At 45.5% G+C, this 20,802-nt stretch overlaps 1 protein-coding gene across 1 annotated transcript in view; it reads left to right on the top strand.

Moving 5' to 3' along the window:
- The window catches only part of RASA3 (RAS p21 protein activator 3), a 120,819-nt gene that overhangs the window by 23,431 nt on the left and 76,586 nt on the right, over positions 1-20,802 (top strand). Inside the window, exon 2 of the mRNA XM_080660933.1 lies at positions 17,297-17,414. Within this exon, the coding sequence (XP_080517059.1) occupies positions 17,297-17,414 (118 nt within the window). The remainder of the gene's footprint in view (positions 1-17,296; positions 17,415-20,802) is intronic.

The following is a 20,802-nucleotide window of genomic DNA, read 5'->3' on the forward strand; positions in this document are numbered from 1 at the left end:
CAGGGCCTGCCCACTTCATCAGGGTTCTGGCGGGGAGGGGCCGAGAGGAGGTTTCGGTGGCACAGAGTACTTTACATGTCTTAGACATCATGGTAGAAAATAGGATTGGGGATTTTCTATGAACTCAGTTTATTTTAATTCATGGAAAACTGTGAATTGGCCCTTGATTCAGTACAAGCCGTCTAGACCAGCCAGTGGCTCAGATTCCGGGAGCTAAAAATAGAAGTGGTAGGAAAAGGGAACGCCTTCCTGGAGGAGAAACCTCAAGACGGAGCTGAAGTGAGCAAGTTTCCACAGGTAAGATGGTAGCTCCCAACTCCAACAGCTGGCCGGGGAGCAGGGCAGCTCAGGGTTAGCTAGTGCTTTCCTTAGTTCTGAGTTTTAGTCAAGCAGCAGTGGTGTACTTTGAGAGGGGTGTGGACAGTTTACATTTAAATGGCAATAAATTAAAGAATAAATGTGGAATTTTCAACGTTTATTAGCTGTAGCTAGACTTTAAGCCTGAAAAAATTATTCAGAAGGAAAAAGGGCTAGGTGCATGCTTTGTATATATGTTAGTGGGTGGAAATATGATCATAACTTGGAGACTAACAAAAGTGATAGAATTGTTAAATAGGTGTTTAATATATATCTATATTTATAATATTTTAATATATGTGGTCAACTTTTAAAAATGTTAAGCAGGATGTACTTAGATTTCTAATAGGCAAACTATATAATAGAGAATACAGAAGTAAATAAAAATATATATTGGAACCTAATTTGTTATAAAGATGGCATTTTATTTTAGTTCACTGGGGGAAAGGGTGGTATATTTGATAAACGGAGTTGTCTTAATTGACTGCCTTGAAAAAAATTATATCCGAACTTACACCATATAAAACAAACTCATACAGAGTAAAGGTTACAGTGTGAAAAAATAGAACAAAAATATCAGGACCATTTTGGAGAATATTGCGAATAATTTCTGGAACAGGGGAGAACTTCCTAAGTAATTACTAAGCTGAAAAGCTGAAGAGGAAAAGACGGCAGAGTTGGTTACATAAGAATTTAAAATCCCTGTATGGAAAAGACACCAAATGACAAATGGCACACCTAAAGGAAATGTCTGTGACACCCATTCATGACCCATCTGCTCACAGTAAACCTGGGCGCTCACACGCTGGGACAGACCTACGATCCAGAGGCACACAGGCTGGGAAGTGACAGCAGAGAAAATGCAGGTCATGGCCAAGGCCAGCACCGTGAACAAGGGCAGGAGAGTGTGGGCCCCCCAGCACTGATATTTCTCTGGTGGTGGGTGTGCACCCTCACCCCTGCGAGTCCCCACCAGAGGCAAGCAGCTGAGGTGAGGGGGAGTCTGAGTGCCCAGGCTGCCAGGTGGCACCAGCTGCTGAACTTGGTGCCTGCAGGTTGAGTTTTCAGACAGCAGTTGGGTGAATACACCCGTGTTGGTGCCGCCATCCTTCGGAACACTGCCATTCCTAAAAAGGACAGATAAATCCACAGGGAGTAACACATTTATCATACGGTAAAGAGAAAAAAGCTAACTGAAGTCATACACAGGATGATCCTAGTTTAGTAAACAAGTTAGAACTCCCCCCTTCCATATATCAATACATGTATTCCCTGTGGGCTGTAAGGTCATAGAAAGGTCTGGGAGTATCCACAGCACACAGTCAGTGTAGGTTATAGCTCACAGGTGTGGGGCTGGTTGAAGGGAGGGAAAGATAACCTATTCTGTATACTACACTTAGAGCGTTACTGGTTACAATGGGTATGTATTTCTTTGGAAATTAAAAGCATTTAAAAATGGATAAAGAAACAAATAGAGTTTCTTTATACAACTCTTAATTTTACACATAGAGATTTCTAAAAGGGACCGTGCATATCGTTCAGTTACTGTGGATTACCAGTATGTACATACTGTGTGCCCAGAAATGGGGAAAGGTGAGCCCACCTGGGTGAGGGGACGACAGTGCATAGCACAGAATGTGTCACAATTTGGACCCCACATCCTGGCTCAGTGTTGCCAAAGGCTCTCTCTGTTAAAATCTCCCATTGCTGAACATTTCATTGTTTTCTCTTTTTTGGTTAACATAAGTATTGTTATAATAAACATTGATCATTCATAAATCTTTGTTTTGTGGATTATTTCCCTAAGAGACCTAGGTATTGACTTATTTGTGGTTTTAAAACAAATATTTTTAAAAGATGGAGAAATGGCAACTTTGGAAATCACAGGCAGGCATAAGGGGAGGACAGAAGAGCAGTGTGGAGGGCGGCGGGCGTGTCCTTCATTTTTCATGTACACGTGTGACTGGTAACAAAATGTACTATCAGGTGCCACACGGTCAGCTGCAGGTATGGAAGGTGAATTTCTGTTTTGTCAGCCTTTACCCCTTCCTTGACGTGGTGTGTCTTTTCAGGGAGGTGGGAGGCAGGTGGGGAGGGGTCTTTGTCCCCATGTGGGAGGCTGGGGGTTGCTGGGGGGTGGGTGCTCCACTCTTGTCTGAGGGGTAGCAGAACCTTTTCCCCCTACTTCCAGCCCCTTGCCCTGGGCCCCACTCCCACAGGTTGGAGGTGCTGCCTCACCAGCACCTGTTCTCTGTGCTCTGAGAGCCTCCGCTGATGTTATAAATAAACCTGCCACTTGCTGGTTATGCAGCCTCAAAAGATGAGCTCACCTGGGTGTGGGGACGACAGTGCATAGCACAGGCGTGGCCTGCTGGGGATGTAGCTGGGAGCACCCTAGAGGGCTTAGACCTCTAATGTGGGCAGCTCTCCCATTCCCTCTGCCCAGGAGAGCCCACTCCAGCTTTCTGTCTTTCTTCATCTTGGGCTGGGAGGGCCCTCTCTATGAGGTCTGCAAGGCGGGAGCTGCCTGCCCTGGATGGGACAGAAAGTGCTCTCTGTGGGGCCTGGGGTTTGGGTAGCGGGGACAGGCAAGGGCTTATTGGTGCAGCGGCCACTGAGTTGGAGAGGATGCTGGTGACTTGGATGCATTTCTGTGTTTGCTAGTGTTTGTGACATCAGGAGTGCGGAAGAAGGTACACTGCACCAGAACCAACCAGCACATGACAGTCTCTTTGCACTTAGAATCTGATCTTTCTCCGGGGCAGTCTTTTACAGTAATAAATAAGAAAGGAAAAACCAAAGTTTTAACTTTGCAGTTTTCCTCTATTCTAAAATTACCATTAAGACTCACATCCAGTGGCCAGAGCAGGCTTTGGTTTGTGGTTCTCCACAGGGGACAGTAGATTAGAGACCGTCTTTGTGGCTGGGTTCACTGAAGTAGGGCCAGACGCTCACACCATGATTGATGGGGCTGGAGGCGGTGACCTTGGTTGTTATCCCCTGAGGACCGGGTCAGGTAGAGAGGCCCATTTCTGGTGGCTGAAGGTTCACGTACATGAAAACAATCCAGAGGCACAGGCCTTCCTGTGGGGTTTCGTGGCCTGTGCTGGGCTTGTTGATTCCAGCAGCACCTCAAGGGAGGGGCGCTCTGCTGGTGTGTGTGTTAGGTGACCTTGGGCAACATGGGCTCACCTTAAAATTTGGCTGCATTCAGCAGGTAGCCCAGGTTGTGGACCCTGCTTCTGTGGCAGGAGCTCGCCCAGGACAAGGCCCCATGTGCCGTGACCAACTTGCAGGTCTCTTTGGAGAACAGAAGTCTCCGGAATAGATGCAATGTGCTTCTGGGATTCTTGGCGCATTTGTTGGTGCCTTTGAGCCTTTAAGTCCCTTGTGCTTTGATTGGACAAAGGAGTATGCTGGGTTCTTCTGAGACACACCCCTGCACCAGCCACGGCCGCTCCAAGAGCATCCAGTTGGACCCAAAGTCCAGTAGGTGCCAGGCAAATATGCACACATCCCTCAAAGCAGCTTGAGGGACCCCTAAGTATTGTCACATCAGAGAGCTGGTAAATGCCACCACAACGATGACGGCAGCTCCCTGAAAACGAGAGGCATCAGCTCACTGCTTGGTGCTCCAAGAGATGCATCACCCAGGTTGCTGTGACCCACAGTGCAGGATGCTGCATGTGGGCGTGGTCCCCACAGGCCAGCACAGGGGTCCATCTGGCCCTCAGTCCTGGAGAGTCTGTGCAGCAGGAATGGTTTAGATCAGGAGCCCGACTCTGGAAGACCCACGTCCAGGTATGAAGGTCCACCTTGCCAGGCCAGTCTGCAACACTGTGCCCTGCATTACAGTCAGGACTCGGGACTATCACTTGACTCCATTCTTGGCAGTGGGCACCTCCTGGTTGCTAGGACCCCAGCACCCTGTGTCCGAGTCCCTGGGGCTCTACCTCGGGGGCATCTCCAACAGCCGGAAAACAGGGCATTTTCAGAGGAAGCAGACACTGTGTCAGGAAGCCTCTGGGAATGCAGTCCACTTCCTTAAGGAAGTAAGTGCCTTTGTGCATGAAGGGCCCTCCAGGCTCAGGTTTATCTCAGAATGGCGCCTGAAGCAGGAAAGGCAGAATAGGCCTGCGTCTCAGAAACATACACAAACAGATGCCATCCAGTGTGGTGAGGAGCCCAGACCACCCCAGGGTAATGGCCCTGGGCCTCCGGGGAATTTCACAGATGGAATGGGTGGTGTGGGAGGGCCTAAAGCGGAGCCTCTGCCCGGCGAGGTCTGCAAAGGCAGCAACACTGATGTTGGTGATTTGGTGCATCTGATCAGTGCTGGATTCCTACTTCTTTTGCATATGCTGGAGTAGGAATTCTCCACAGCTATCTGTTTTTAAAGATAAGGTGGCTGGGCACATCTCTAAAAGGGGTGAGGGAAGAGGGGAGACATGGAGGAGGAAGGGGGACAGTGAAAAAAGGGAAGAAGGAAAGGAGGAGAGAGTAGGTAGGGAGAGGGAGAGAAGGGGAAGAGGGACAGGACAGGAGGGGCGGGGGCAGGGAGAGGAGGAGGAGGGGGAGGACAAGAGGCATAGGAGTTCATACAAGTGATCTGGCAGGTGTGCTCCCTCTCCGAAAGGGTGATTGGAATGGGGAGATAAAGTTAGAGTTGAGTCTCCTACGAATTCTTTTATTCGCCTTTTAGTTTCTTCCTTATTTCAGCAAAGTTAAAGAAACATCCTGAGCTTAGGTCTCATCTGTAATGGCCCATGGTCCTTCAAATGCAGCCGGCTTGTAAACTTGGCAGTGTTTCTTGCCTAATTAGACCAACAGTGATGTTAAAAATAATTTTGGAGTTTCAAACAGCTCTTGAGCTTAGCAAGGAGAACTCTGACTTCCTGTGTGAGATGTTGGAGTGCCAAGGGGCTGCTGGGTGTGTGTGTGTGTGTGTGTGTGTGTGTGTGTGTGTGTGTGTGTGTGTGTTTGTGTGTGACAGCAGTTGGTGCCAGTCTTGAAGCAGCCTTATTTAGGCTGCAAGGGAAGGGAGGGGTCACTCAGCATGGGATGCTGGCCTGAGCATGACTCATGCCCAGCACACTCCATCCAAATGTGCCGATGGGTCAGGATCTCATGGTGTCTCCTTGTGGGCCGGGAGACTGTGCTGAGCTTTTCTCCTCTTGTGCATTTGAGTCACAGCTAAAAGAACAGCCAGTATCCCATCAGAAATAATTTATTTTTAAAATGTTTTTATTGATTTTTAGAGAGAGGAAGGGAAAGGGAGGAGAGATAGAAACATCAAAGAGAGAGAAACACCGATCAACAGTCTCCTGCATCCTGGGCATGTGCCCTGACTGGGAATGGAAACAATGACCTCTTGGTGCATGGGTTGACGCTCAAGCACTGAGCCACACTGGCCAGGCCCGTTAAATAATTTTAAAGCTTTTGTTACCTTATTCTTTATAGCCCTCCGAAGGTTCTGCCTCTGCCCACCTGTTGCCTTCCAGTTGCTTCTCTCCTTGCTCAGTCAGGAGGAAGCCTGCATTCTACAACACTTCATGGGGTTTAATGTCTCCTCTGGATCTAAGTCAGCTTCCACCTCACCTGCCCTGCCTTCATCTCCCTTGTGGCTCACAGTAGGTTACATTTGCTGTGAAGCCTTTGACTCCCCAGCTAGAACGTGCTCTTACCACACCTTTCTGTGCCCAGTCTGCAGTCTCCAAGGGCACTTTCCACCTGGCACGTGCATAGTTAACCTGAAGCTCCTCAGGGCAGAGGCCATGGGCTCCTATGAGAATTCTTCCAGCCCCTTGACCCCAACCGTGCTGGCCCCTGGGCTAGTGCAGGGCACAAATACCCACCCGGCCTCTGTTCTTTCTGCAATTGTCCGTCTGACAGTTTCTTCCATCTTCAGGTGCTTGCTCCTGGCAGTGAAGCTCTTATGAGTGTTCAAGTACACGGTTTTGTTTGAATGCCTATTTTTAGTTATTTTGAGTATATCAAAATAGGAGTGGAATTGCTGGGTCATGTGGTAACTGTTTAACTCCTTGTGGAACCACCAAACTGTTTTCCACAACAGCCGCACTGGTTTAAATTCCCACTGGCATCCCATTTTATCTACATTCTCACCAATACTTGTTATTTTCCTTCAAAAGACATTCTAGCTGTCTTCATGGTGTGAAATGGTATCTCATTGTGCTGCTGAGAGCAAGAAAAGAAAGAGGGATTTTATTGGTTTGTTATGAGGAAGCAACCTCTCTGCTTTCTGCAAATGCAAGTTAGATATTGCCAGGGTTTCCATAAATGCCGCCTTCTTACAGAGGAGCAATAACCGGCGTGCTACGCTCATGCATCCCCACAGAGACTACACCTGCCCACATGGGAATAGTAACAGGCATGTTATACACATGCATCCTAATAGATGCCACACATGCACAGTAACAGGCTTATTATACACAAGCATCTTCACAGATGTTACTCTTACGTGTGAAGTTGGATGAGCAAATAGCCTTGCATTGAGCTGGCCATGCCATTACTGCCTTCACTCTTGGGGGACCCCCGTCCCCCCAGGAAGAGTCAAAGACAGCCCTGACTACAAAATCAGAACTGCTTGAGAAACTGAGCCTGTTGTGTATTTAGCCAACTGAAAAGATAATAAATCATATGTGAAAATTTCAAGCTTTTGGTCAGGAAGGCCTCCCCAAGCCCTCTGTAGCCCCAGAGTAATAGACAAAAGACATGTCATTCCATGTGAAGTCTTGTGTTAGTCATGGACCTGGAATGTTCCACAGTGTGTCTGAACGTATTTATTTAGGTGGTTTCCCTTTCAGGTTAGACGTGAATGAACAAAGGAATGCCGTCTGTTTAAAATTCTTTCTAGAACTTGGGTTTTGCACTACATGTATTAATGGAAGACTCTGAATTTGTTAACATCTAAGACATTTTCTTTCTCAAGTTCAAGCCAGGACTCTTTTACAGAATGATGTGGGGAAAAGAAAGGAAAGCAAAAATAGTACCAAAATATACAGGGCGGAAAAGAGTGGGGGGAAACCGTATGTTGATTGTTTCCGAAAAATAAACTCTGATCTTGAAAGGGGAGGTTCTCGTTCCACCACTAATTGGGAGCGGTTGTCTCTAGCCAGGTCAGGCATCTTGTTTTCCGCATCAAGACCAGTCTGTGGGCTTATGGTAGCAGTACGCACATTGCCTTTCCACAAATTTGGTATTTCCCAGATTGTCTTCCTCCCTTAACTTCAAGAAACACTTAATGTAAACCATGAGGAATTTTTTGCTGTCAGAATCCAGGAACCTGCAATGCAGCGGTGACAGCTAGTCGTTAAACCGGTTCTCGGCCTTCACCGTCCTCAGGGACAAGTCTGGTTCGAGGGGCAGGGAGAGCCCCACAGCATCTGGGCTGCCCAGGCCCGGGGCATCTGGTTCCTCAAGGCTGTGCACTGCTGGCTACAGAGCTAGAAGTAGTGGGTCCAGGCAGAGTCGGAAAAATCAGGATTTGACAGCACAGATGATTTCCGTTTCCCTAAACATTGTTTCCATGGATCCCATCGGAATGGTGTGTGCCCAGCCTCTGCCAGGGCTGGCTTGTGGGGACCTTGCTTATGGAGAACAGAGGAGGGAAAAGCTGTGCAGGTGTCTTGGGCTTTAACTTCTGAATAAATGGAATACAATTCGATTCTTTAAAAAAAAGAATCCTCTGTAATAAAAAGTGCAACAACAACACACACACACACACACACACACACACACACACACACACACCATTTTCCCCAAATCAGATTAGCAAAGACCCACAATTTTGATAACTCATTACTAGCAATGATATAGGAAAATAGCATTTTCAAACATGGTAGTGGGAATGTTAATTGCTACTACAGAGAACTGTTTGGCACTATGATAAAATTGTATGAAAATTACAAATCATCCTTTGTGCCAGAGATTCTGAGACCAGGAGTTTATTGTTTAACCTACAGAAATGGATTCTGTGCGTGGTTATTTGTTGCTGCAATCCTGGTATTAGCCAAAGACTGAAGATAACCTAAGTGCGCATCCTGGAGGGAGGGTTAAATGAACTGTGTTCACTTAATGAAAAAAGGTGCAGCCCTAAAAAGGGGAGGGAATTCTGAATGTACTGATAATCTCCCCAGTATTGTTAATACCCATTTTAAGAAGCATGTGCTGCCATTTATGTAATTTACCAGCTTGTATTTGCTCCCGAAGTCTCCAGGAGGAACAAGGAACTCGTGGCGTTGTTGCCTGTGAAGGAGGCTGCAGGATGGAACTTACATTTGGGCCATTTAATGCTCTAAAGAGCTCTTACAAATAGAAAAGTGCCTTAATGTTAGCTCGAACCTGACTATAGACTTTGTCAAACTATAAGGACACTTGGGCTGCAAAGATGCATCCTCCTGCACCCCAGAACCAAGTGCCTGGAGGAGGTGCTCAGGCCAAATGAAAAAGGAACGAAACAGAGTGGCAGAGGGTGAGGAGCGGTAGTGTCTGGGTCTGACATGAAAGAGGCCAGGGTGCTTTAGTGGGGAGCGGCCACCACAAATTGGGAGCAGTTGTCTTTGGCCAGGTCAGCTGTCTTTCCACTGAACCTCGGTGCTCAGAGGGCCTACTGATCTTGTGGGGTTAACAGATTTAGAATCAACTTGTAAAGCAAATAGGCAAGACAATGTAAAAACAGTCTAACAACAGAAATTGGGAATTGGGGGTGGGAGATGTATACGGCTTTCAGTTCTTTGTTTTTCATAGCAGGGAGTTGACAGAGGAGTTTAAATGAATAAACCAGGAACTATTAGTGAGGCTGTTATTTATATTTATCTTGCTTGCTCAAAGGACTAAGACACAGGTTACTAAACAAGGCTATTTCTAGAGAGCACGGGCTACCGACAGACACTTAATGTTTAATCTTGGACTCCTACATCTGGAAGTTTCCTACTGTGCATTCCTGGTACTACTGAACAATAACAACAACAGAAAACATGTATGTAAGTAACAATTGAAAACTCTGAACTGGAGTCATAATCAGGCCTCTGGAACCTCTCCAGTTTTCTCTAGAAAAGGGAACTGGCTTTGTTTTCTGTACCCACGATTCAGGGCCAGCTCTGGTGAGCTGAGCGGAAGCAGATGGATTTCATTTTTGTGTGGTTAGTACCCGAGCTTCCAGCAGAGATGCCCTTGCAGACACGCATGCCTGCTTGTCAAGTCTGGCTCTCTTGCGTGACATGTTTTTCTCTCTGTGTTTTCAAAGCCAGTGCTCGGCCGTGTGCAGTGGAAACCCAGCGTCTCTCATGCTGGGATTAGGGGCTGGGGAGGTCACTCCTCTGGTCAGAAATGGGACACAAAACCCACAGTGATGCATCCTGGATGTGCTGCCGTGAGGAAGGAACTTCATCTGTGCTCTTCGGAGTCAGTTTCATTATCTGCCTGGACATGTGCCCAAAATATTTAGTCTTAATAAAACTGTTGCCATAGTCGCCCACCCCCATTTTGCTATCATAAAATAAATGAAAACCGGCCTGGCCAGCGTGGCTCAGTGGTTGAGTGTCGACCTATGAACCAGTAGGTCACAGTTCAATTCTTGGTCAGGGCACATGTTCGGGTTGCAGGCTCCATCCCCAGTGGCGGGCATGCAGGAGGCAGCCGATCAATGATTCTCTCTCATCATTGATGTTCCTCTCTCTGTGTCTTTCTCCTTTCCTCTCTGAAATCAATAAAAATATATTAAAAAAAAGAAAACTGCTATTTCTTTGATTCAAAATAAAGGTATAATTGAAAAGCCAGACAAGAGTGTCAGTGAGGATGTGGAGAAATTGAAACCTTTGTATAATGCTGGTGGGAATGTAAAATGGTGCAGCTGCTATGGAAATTAGTGTGGAAGTTCTTCAAACAATTAAACACAGTTACCATGTGACCCTGCATTTCCACTCTCATGTATATATAACCAAGAGAATTCAAAACATACGTTCACACAAACACTTGTACACAGATCCTGGAGCCGCATTCTTCACAGTAGCCCAAAGTTGGAAACATCCCAAATGCCCATCAACTGAGGAATGGATGAACATTGATGAAGAGACCATGCTACCTTCACACCATGGAATGTTACCCAGCAAGGGACCGAGTCTGACACAGGCTGTGGTGCGTAGGGACCTTGAAAACATGCTGACTGAAAGGTGTCATACTCAAAAGGTCGCATAGTCTATGATTCTGTTTGTATGAAATACCCAGAATAGGCAAATCTGTAAAGATAGAAAGTAGATTAGTATTTACCAGGGTCTGGGGGGCGGGAGGAGAGGAAAGAAGACATGACAGTAAATAGGTTCCCGTTTCCAGTATGGGGACAAAAATGTTCTAACATTGATGGTGGTGAATATATTAAACATCATTGGACTATACACTTCAAGTGGTATGCTGAACCTGTCTTAATAAAGCTGTTTTAAAAAGCAGCAGTCAACACACACACATGTACACAGACATGCGCACACACAAGCAAATGTATAATACAGAGGCACCTCTATAGCAGAAAATGACCGCTATGGCCATGTGGGACTGGTGTCCACTCCCGGGCCTGTACCACGTGTTAGCCCAGGTATTGGCCCAGGGCTTCTCCAGGGCAGTTTCCAAAGTATTCACTCAGACATTCACCAGGCATTCTTCCCTTTTCTTCTTTGGGTCACATGATCAGTCTTCTTGTGGGGGTGGGGGGTTGGGGGGAGCGCCCAGTGAAACGCATTCCCAGTCTGCAGTTCCCTGTAGCACTGGCGGCATCCCACAGACCACGTTCTCTGTTCTGTGTGGTCTGTGCTTATTGGCACCTCTTGTTCACTGTCCAGGTTCACAGGGATCGATGTGGAGGTGGCCTGCCGGCCCTGAGTCTTGCTCTGGCGAAGGCCCGGGGCTTGCCTGGGGGAGAGCTTGTAGTTTCCAGCGGTCATCACCTTCCAGAAGTTTCCATAATATCTCCACCTTAGCAATAAGTGTCTAAATTGTTGATGTCCTGCTTGCTTATTCTGGTCTTAATAGCCACTAGATAGAAAATACAGCATTAGATAAAAAAAATACTTTGTAAATGGAGACATACAATTTTAGTTTCCAAGGAGTAAAAAATACCCATATAGTACAACATTTTAAAATTAAAAGGAAACTAGTGGTTTCTTTATTCCTTTTCTTGACATAATTTTACAGTTTTTATTTCAGGATTGAGTTATTGTCAAGAACACTATTTTCATATCCAGCATAATTGGAAAAGCACAGGAGAATAGAGCATGCTTTCTTTTTCCCCAGTGGGAAAATACCAGATTTTAAGTGAAAGAGCAAAGTTAGCTAATGTTTTGTGTGTTTTTAGTTGCTGAATAGGTTGAATTCAGTTCAAAACTGAAAATCTAATTCTGGAGACATGCTCTTGCCTATAAAATTAATCTGAAAATGGAGAAGTGGATGATTTTCCATCTGCCATTCTTAGTGTCTTGGGCTTTTGTTTCTTGTCTGGGAGCCTAAAATGCACTTTTCTTTAGACTTCTGAGGTCTCCTTCCCCCACCCCCACTCCTGTCATAGCAATTCTGATCATCCCGTGAAAGCGGAGAGACATTGAAAGTGCTCCACCAAATCTTAATGACTGTCCCGGCACATGGACTTGCATAAATGACAACGGTACAGCCCAGAGTGGAGCAGGAAGAGTGGAGGAGGGAGGAGGAGCAGGAGACGCTTCAGGGGTGTTCAGGGAGGGGAGCACAGTTCCAACGCTGCAAGGGTGAGAGGGGCACAGGGTCCCAGGGAGCCAGGTGGGCGGGTGCCAGCCCCGCGTTCTGTAATTGCAGAGTTGCCACAGATTTTTGCCCCGAGTTACGTCCTCCCCCACTTGCAGCCTGCCCCTGGGCTGTGCATCCAGTCAGGAAGTTCTTATTACTCAAGGTTCCCATTACTCAAGGTGACCCCAGATGCCACTTGTGGGAGGAGATGGGAACTTCTAGGGACAGTTGCATCTTGGCATACAGGCCAGCACTCTGAAGAGCTGAGGAACAGGGCAGACAAGGTCAGGCATGGCTGTGTGAGAGGTGTTGAGAGTGGAAATGCCAGTTGGAATTTGTCCAGAGTGTGCGGATCTTGCCTTAAATCAGATGGGGCAGCTCAAAGCAGCCCCTCCTCGGTTATCACCCACCTCCTCTGCTGAGAACTCTTTTCACAGGGTTTGCAATTCATATTGTGCACCCACTTCTCCTGATGGACAGAAGAAGAAGTATGTGGAGCACGTTGCTGCATCTTTTACATGCCCAGTCCATCACTTAATGTCTCCCAGATAAAGCTGCCAGCCATGGACTTGCTGTAGAAGGATGTTTCCTCCTGGAGAACTGTTTTTAAATAAATTATGAGAATGATGTGCTCCACCATATTTCTCTTTGTACCGTAGCTACTAGGAGGCTCGGCACTCAATCACTGAGTCACCCACATTGGGGATGGATAGATGTAACTTTCCTTCCTTTTACCATATTTTAAACTTTTAATTTCAAGTTTAACAGCCTTATTGTATACTTGGCTTTTATATTGTAGCGTACTACCTACCCTATTTGGAAATTGGAGGAAATCCGAAACAGATGTAAGTCACTATTCATGTATGGGTCTCCTCCCGAGAGCAGATGTATGCTGTAACGGTGGTTGGGTGATGCTCTGCGGGCGTCCAGGCAGCTCAGCATGGAGTTTTCCAGACTTCTAAATCAGTATGCAGTAGAGGAGGCTGTTTATAATTTGATTTAGAAATCCAATCTCATCTGGTTTTATGGAGTTTTGTTCTATTTAATATCAAGTGCTAAAATAGCAAGGCAGCCAAAAATATATTCAAGGAAATAGAATTTTTAATCATGAAACTGATCTCTTTGGGGAAATAAGCTTTTATTTTGTTATAATAAGCTATGTTGGCTACCAGAATGTGTAGAGCCATTGCGTTCTAAATCAGGAAGGGCTGCCTGAAGATGGGGAGCATTAGAGCGGCCATTCTTCCTCACATCTGCTTCCATACAGGAAGGCCTCTGGGTTGGGAGGGGGTTGCTCTTACGGGACTAGTGCACTGGGCTCACAGACCTGTATGTAGTATTTAGCGAGGTTGATCTGTAGTTGAGTTGAAAGTGCCAGAGTTGTGTGGACGTCTGGTAGATTCAAGCACATCTGGGAAGTCTGCTCCTAGATGGTGCTTTGTCAGTTAAAGCCCTTGACCCTCACTCTTCCCTCCCAATGCCTCCTTCATCCCTTCCTCCATCCTTCTCTTCTGTGAGTTTGGTGAGAGCACATTGGCCTTCGTGCTAGGTGCTGGAGGGCAGCAAACAAGATCAGACCACCCTTAGAGCTGACATGGGTTTGAGCTCTCGCTACTTACTCCCAGAGTGCCTGGTGTCTGACATCCCCTCTCTGGGCATGGAGGGCATTGTTCCTGAGTGCCCTCCAGGGAAGCCAGCCTTCCAGACAGGCAAGGGGCTTCTTTATCAGAGCTGAACTCAGCTGTGGCACTGAGACCTCCCATGGCCCCTCCAGTGAGGCACAGGCATTCACCCATGGCTCTCCCCTTTCCCCAGCTGCCTGCAGGTTTGGGTTTTTCTGGCTGGTTCATTGAGAGCTTACACAGGAATTATCACCAGTCAGGGATGATGACCGCTTTCAGAGCCTAACCTTTGTTTTCCTTACCCATTGCCTGATTCCTGTCATTAGAAATCAGAGATTGCCGTTTCTGTTAGTAAATTAGGTGTTCAGAGATGATATCACACACCAAATTTGCTGTCTTTAGCAAATCTACCGGTGAACAGTGCTGGTTGGTGAACACTAAATTTTGGAGATGTGGTTAATAGGAAGAATCATATGAAAATGATTACTTATTGCTTCTTAGAATGAAGCCAAAGTTAACTTTTCTTTTATCTTATAGTCATTTATTCATCCATTCATTAAACAAACAGTTAGCACTTACTATATAACAGGACCAGCTTTATATTCTTATGTAAATGTCTCTACTTACTAGGGGGAAAATGCTTTTTCTCTGAGAGAGAAAAAAGGTCCGTAACATGTAGTTAGGAAGTGATGCAACCTCTAGCCTTTGGCATAAATAATCAACATGGAAGAAACAAATCTGTTGTAAGTATGGTTGAGGTGAAATAAGCCCTAAGAGCTGGGACATCCACCCTTGCTCTGCTGTGGGGCTTCAAGCAGAGACTTGGGAGTAACTCATCATTCTTGGCCTTTTTTGGTGGGATTCCCAACTGTAAGGACCCTGGGCAGATTACATGGCCCAGGGCGGGGTGCTGGCTGCTGCTCCCAACCCTCCTGGTCTGAGTGGTTTGTTAATGTTGGCACAGGTCCACTAGTTGGCTCCCTAGTGTTGCCATTGTCATAGCAACAAGGATGTTTCTATAACAGTCCAGATTGGGACCCTGTAGGGTGGGAGGAATGTGGATGAGACTGCATTCATATCAGAATAATAAAATTTGGCATTTTCACATTTTTAAATATCTGTTGTTCAAAAAAGGCCCTTCTTTCTTTTATCCTGACAGTCTCCACCTTGAGAGAGAGAAATATCAACGATGAGAGAGAATCATTTATCACTGCCTCCTGCTCGCCCCCTATTGGGGATTGAACCTGCAACCGGGCATGTGCCCTGACAGGGAATTGAACTGTGACCTCCTGGTTCATAGGTTGAAGCTCAACCACTGAGCCACACTGGCGGGGCCAAAAAATAATTTTCAAAGGAAAATATGGTAAGCCCCAATTCACATCATAAAGGTGACAGTAGGAAAGTCAATAAACTCAGGCTGGTTTGCGGTTAAAGATTTGTGAACACTGCAAAAATGATCCGTTCCAGAAACAGAGCTGGAAGACTGACAGGCCCCACGGTGAGCCTGGTGTGTGTGCTATGGCTGCCTATTCAGGTCTGCTTCGCGGAAGGAACAGTCACCAGGAACCTGTGTCTGCTGCTCCTCGTACCTCCCCCTCCGCCTAACTGTCTGCAGATGCCCATGGAGTCACGTCCTACCCTTTTCTGTTGGTGGGTTCACCACTCGCTCTGCATGCATATGCATGTGCGCATGTGACCTTCACATCTGCCAGAAAACTTCAGAGAATCTGTCTTTTGACATTTAACAACTGACTCGAAACTTGGCTTGGATTCAAATGCCTCTTCCCAGATTGACCATGTTTTCATTTGCTCAGCTCATGTAAAAATGGCACGTTCTGGAAGGAAGCCTTGTGATGTTAAGGTGTTTTAAGGATAATAGTGGCTATAAAAAGACACTTATTTGTTATTTATTTTTCTTCACCAACTGATAGCCATTGATGTTTCCTTGATGAGAAAGAAAAATTTCTGGAACCAATTGGATTAGAAAAGTCTCAAAGCTAGAGGGGCCTTGGAGAGTTCTTTCTTTTAGATTTGGGAAAACTGAGGCCCAGAGAAGAAGGTAATGCCAAAAATGTCCATATGCATAGATTACTACTGGTACTGTTGGAAATCCTAAAAAATGCCTTTGTGTATCAGAAATAAGATTTCTTGGCACAGAAATAAATTATCAGCATCTACCTGAACTGTTGTTGGCATGGTGCTATGTGCTCACACCTGTCCTCTCTTCCTAGTGCTGAGTGTGGTGCCTGTGCACGCCCAGAGCCAGGCGTCTTTAGAACTGAAATGACTTGGTGACAAGGAAGACTCTTGGAGGTGATAGCATGTTTGAGGCATTCCTTCCATGCAGTGGTCTTCACCTGGGCATCCGCTGTCCCGTTTGAAAGCCACCTCTTATTCATTCCTGCTCGCTCTCAGTTCACAAGTAAACAGGGCTGTTTGGACAAGCCCTCATGCTTAATCTGAGCTTCTAGCAGAGGATGCTAGCCATTGTGGTTTTGATAATGATCTCTAGATAGACCCAGGGTCAAATAGGGGGCTGTGACATTGTGGACATTTTCTGCAGGGCTGGCCCGGCAAGCTGGCTACCTTGAAGGTTCCTCCCTTTTCTCCAAATGTGCTTGTATGTGAAGGAAGGGTCTTGTGGGAGGGAGACACTCAACTTTGAGCAGCTCTCTCTTTCTTGATTTTTTCCTAACTGATTAATCACTCTGTATTTTAAACAGCTGTAGTTCATAGTTTACTCTCATCAATAAAGAGTCTTTCTCCTTAATTATTGCCCCAACTTTGACTAATATTATCAAATTAAATCCAAAATAGAAAGGAACCTGGGGATTGAATGGTGAAGTGAATTGTGGTACATACACAATGGAATATCATTTAGCCTTGGAAAGGAGGGCGAGTCGGACACATGCTGTAGCATGGCTGAACCTCGAGGACATTAAGTAAAATAAGAGAGAGAAGGACATACACTGTATGATTCCACTGCTCTGAGGTTTCTCGAACAGATTCAAAGAAACAGAAAGTAGAAGTGTGGTTTATAGGAGGTGGGGGGAGGAGGAAATGGGGAGTTGTTTAGTGGGCCCATAGTTTTGTTTTGCAAGATGAAAAAGTTCTAGAGATTGGTTGCACAACAATGTGAATATACTTAACTCTACTGAAGTGTACACTTAAAGATGATTAAGATGATTAATTTTAACTTATATATATGTTACCATAATTTTAACATTAAAAAAATTAAAGAGACTAATGTGAGCTAAACAAAACAAAAATCCTTAATTCCTAGGTTGATGGATTCCTACTTTATCAATTTGTTTTAGAGGTTACTGTGAATGCTATGTTGCATTTTTAACACCACAGATGGTGTTTTCATCAATATTTTGACTTGTGGTAGCACGAAAACCATGACCTTATGCAGACCTAATGAATGTACAAAAGTGAAAGCAGGCGCCTTGCTAGGAAATAAACCCATTATTTGGAAACGTGTCTGTGATTGGCAAGGGGACCAAATAATTATATGCTATGTTGATGACATATTTACACTTGCTTTTTAGGTGAAGCCAAAAATCTTCCCACTTACCCGGGGCCAAATAAGATGCGAGATTGCTATTGCACCGTGAACCTGGACCAAGAGGAGGTTTTCAGGACCAAAATCGTGGAGAAATCCCTCTGGTAACGTCTGCTCTTGCTGTTTTATTCTGTATGGAAACTATCCTGCACACATATGGCATCTTGCCGTCTTCTGTGTTGCTTAGTTTGAGTGAGATATGCAAATCTCAGTTATAGCCAGAGCATCCATCCTCAGTGGCAAACTGATATTCCCCAGATGCTCGCGATGCCCAGGGCTGGACAGCATTGGGAACAAAGCGCACACATGTGACTGCTTGTTTGCCTCTGAGACAATTTCTATAAGAGATGGACTGGAAAGTGTATGCTGCACCAGAAGAGTACAAATCAAGGATTTTAAGTGGGTAAATATTTGGAAAGCACTTTTTTTTTTTACCACCTTCCTTTAAATTTATCTAGAGAGCCATGCCCAAGATGGTCATGGAAGTAACTATTCACTGAGGTAGGAGACCTAGAAAACATTTATTGATAGAATTTGAGGAAGACAGGGTTCAGGTAAGAAAGAGCAGCATCGAACAGGTCTTAAGACTGAAATGTTTGCTGTATAATTAAAAACATTAGTGTTTCTCAACTTTAGCTTGCCTAAGAATCACTTGGAAGGTTTATTAAAAATAGATGTCTGCCCCAGGATGTCTGGGGTGGGGCTGTAATTTGCATATCTAACAATTTCCAGGAGCTTCTGCTGCTGGCCTTGGACCACACCCAGGGGATAGGAAGTGATGGCAACTAAAAGTCACAGCAGTTACAGGGGGTGGGAAGTGAGAAACCAGAAATGCGAACAGTGAGACGGCAGAACATCTTGGTACATATGTGTTAGCAGGTAGGGGTAGGGGGTAGTGGTTTGCAGTCTGGGGGAAGCACACCAAAGCCAGCAGTGGGGCCCTCAGTGTGTTGTTTATATGAAGTGAAGAAGAATCCCTGTGCAGCCAGTGACTCCACCTTTGGGTTTCGAATTATGGGTTGTGTGGGTCCATCCAAACAGCTATTTTGAGTTTGAGAACATTTTTAGCAGATGAATTATATCCTTGCATATTGCTGCTTCTAAGTGGGAACAAACAACACATTCCAGTGACTTAGTGAATCTAATTTTTTGAAAACTGCTAAGGATCTCCTGCCCCAGAAACATGGAGACATTTCCTTCTCCATCTGCACCATTGCCACCAACACTGGCAAGGCTCCGAGCTATTACAGTTGTGTTATTTTAATGCATACACCAGATTATCTGGAATACTTTCCTGAAGAAAAATGAAAAGTCTGAGGAAATTGTCAGGGGTAAAGTCTGGCTTTGGGTTGATGATAAGATGACATTGGGGGTGGTGATGTTACTGAACCTTCAAGGGTTACTTCCATTTGCCTACTGTGAGAAAAATCCTTTCCATGTTTCGGCAGTGTTAGAGGCCCGTGGATCATAGACTTGGAGGATTACTCTCAGTCTCTGTAAAGCTCCACTCTCCATAGGCCTGCTGAATGAGGGTCTCTGGGGAGGGAATAGATTTGGGAACCCCTCTTTTAGGCGAGGTTGAGAAATGGGGACCATTGTCTTCAAAATATTTCAGACAAATTTAGAAGTAGAAATCATGGTTTCTGGTTTTGGTGGCACTAGAAAATGTTTTTATGGAGCTGAAAAGGGAGGATGAGAGTTAAATAACGACAATGATTTACCTTTCTGGGAAACCAGCTGTAATACAGCCAGAATCAGGTGTGAGCCCCTAAAATGCTGCCATAAGAAGCTAGTTAACTATAGCGAGTGCATGAGGTAATACTCCCAACTCATTAGAGCTCCTAATCTCTCCACAGACTACTCACACTTTTCTTAAAGATAGTTTTAATAAACTTAGTTATTTTTGTTTATTAATTTATTCATTAGCTTAATGAATATTTATTGAGTGCTTATCTAATATACCAGGTAAGGAGAGAGGTACTGTTAGCAGAAAGTTAAAAGTGACAGCAAAGAAAGAGATAAACCTACACAAAATAATTATATAGTTTAAAAAATATTAGTATATGTGGCCATTTAGTATTGAAGCAAAAACCCTATTGCCATTGATGGACTTTGCAAGCTTGCAAACTAGTAGCCCCAAAGCTCTACTCTACAGTATAAGAAAAAAGACAAATGAGCCTACTTTATAAAAGAAGTTAGCAAGGGGCTGAGAACCAAGATGGTGGCATAGGTAAACACCAGTACTTGCAGCCTCCCACAACCACATCAAAATTACAACTAAAATACAGAACAGCCATCATTCAGAACCGCCTGAAAGCTGGCTGAATAGAAGTGCTACAATTAAAGAAGTAAAAAAGAAAGCACACAGAGACTGGTAGGAGGGGTGGAGGTGCTGAACGGGCTGGTCCCACTCCCATAGGAGGCCTCTGCAGCCAAGATATCCCACCCCATTGGGGTAGCTTTCTCCCAGAAAGGGGTGCTTGCAGGGGTCATTGTTTCTATGCTGAGACCTCCCCTGTTGCAGAGCTGACTGGCAGCCATATCTGAGTTTCCATCAGTGTGGCTCACACTGTTTGCTCTGCCCTGGTGATTCCCTGAGACCCCGCCCCATCCAATTTGAAGCCCTACCCAAGCTGTTTGCAGCAGCTTTTCCATATGAATGGCCTGTCCTGGCTCAGGCTTCAGAGTTTCCTGAAATCTCTCAAATAAGTAGCAGTTGGCATCAGCGTGCCCCATACCTATCAATAAGAGGCATAAAATAGCTTGGCCTTGCCTGGGCACTTCCAAGTCCAACACAAGCAGCAGCCATCTGCAGATTGCTCTCTAGCACCTGCTGGGTGAACCCAGGCAGTGGCTGACTTTGCACTGCCCAGGAGGCCCCAGAGCCAGTGCACCTGGTAGACAGCTTCACTGAAGCCCCATTGAAGCACAGCAGCTTTCCCACTGTAGTCACAGCTGGTCCTCACAGCCAGTTGGCCTGGAGATCAATTCCTCCCAGTGATGCCAACAGCAATCAAGGCTCAACTGAACAAGACTGTGCACACAGCCCACACAGGGGTGCACCTAGAGTGTCCAGCTCAGGTGACGGCAGAGGTTAAGCCACTGGGCCCTATAGGACACCTACTACATAAGGCTACTCTACCAACTCCAGGAGACATAGCAGCTCTACCTAATACATAGAAACAAACACAGGGAAGCAGCCAAAAATGGGGAGACAAAGAAACATGTCACAAATGAAAGACCAGAAGAAATCTCCAGAAAAAGAACTAAATGAAATGGAAGCAACAAAACTAGAGTTCAAAACAATGGTTATAAGTTTGCTCAAGGATCTTAATGAGAGTTTCAAGGGACTTAGAGAGACTTTCAAGGATCTTAGTGAGAATTTCAGAGACATGACAAAGGACCAGTCAGAAATTAAGCATATACTAACTGAAATAAAGAATAATTTACTGCCGAAACCGGTTTGGCTCAGTGGATAGAGCGTCGGCCTGC

Source organism: Plecotus auritus (assembly GCF_963455305.1).
Source record: "Plecotus auritus genome assembly, chromosome: 3".
NCBI classification, from domain to species: Eukaryota; Metazoa; Chordata; class Mammalia; order Chiroptera; family Vespertilionidae; genus Plecotus; species Plecotus auritus.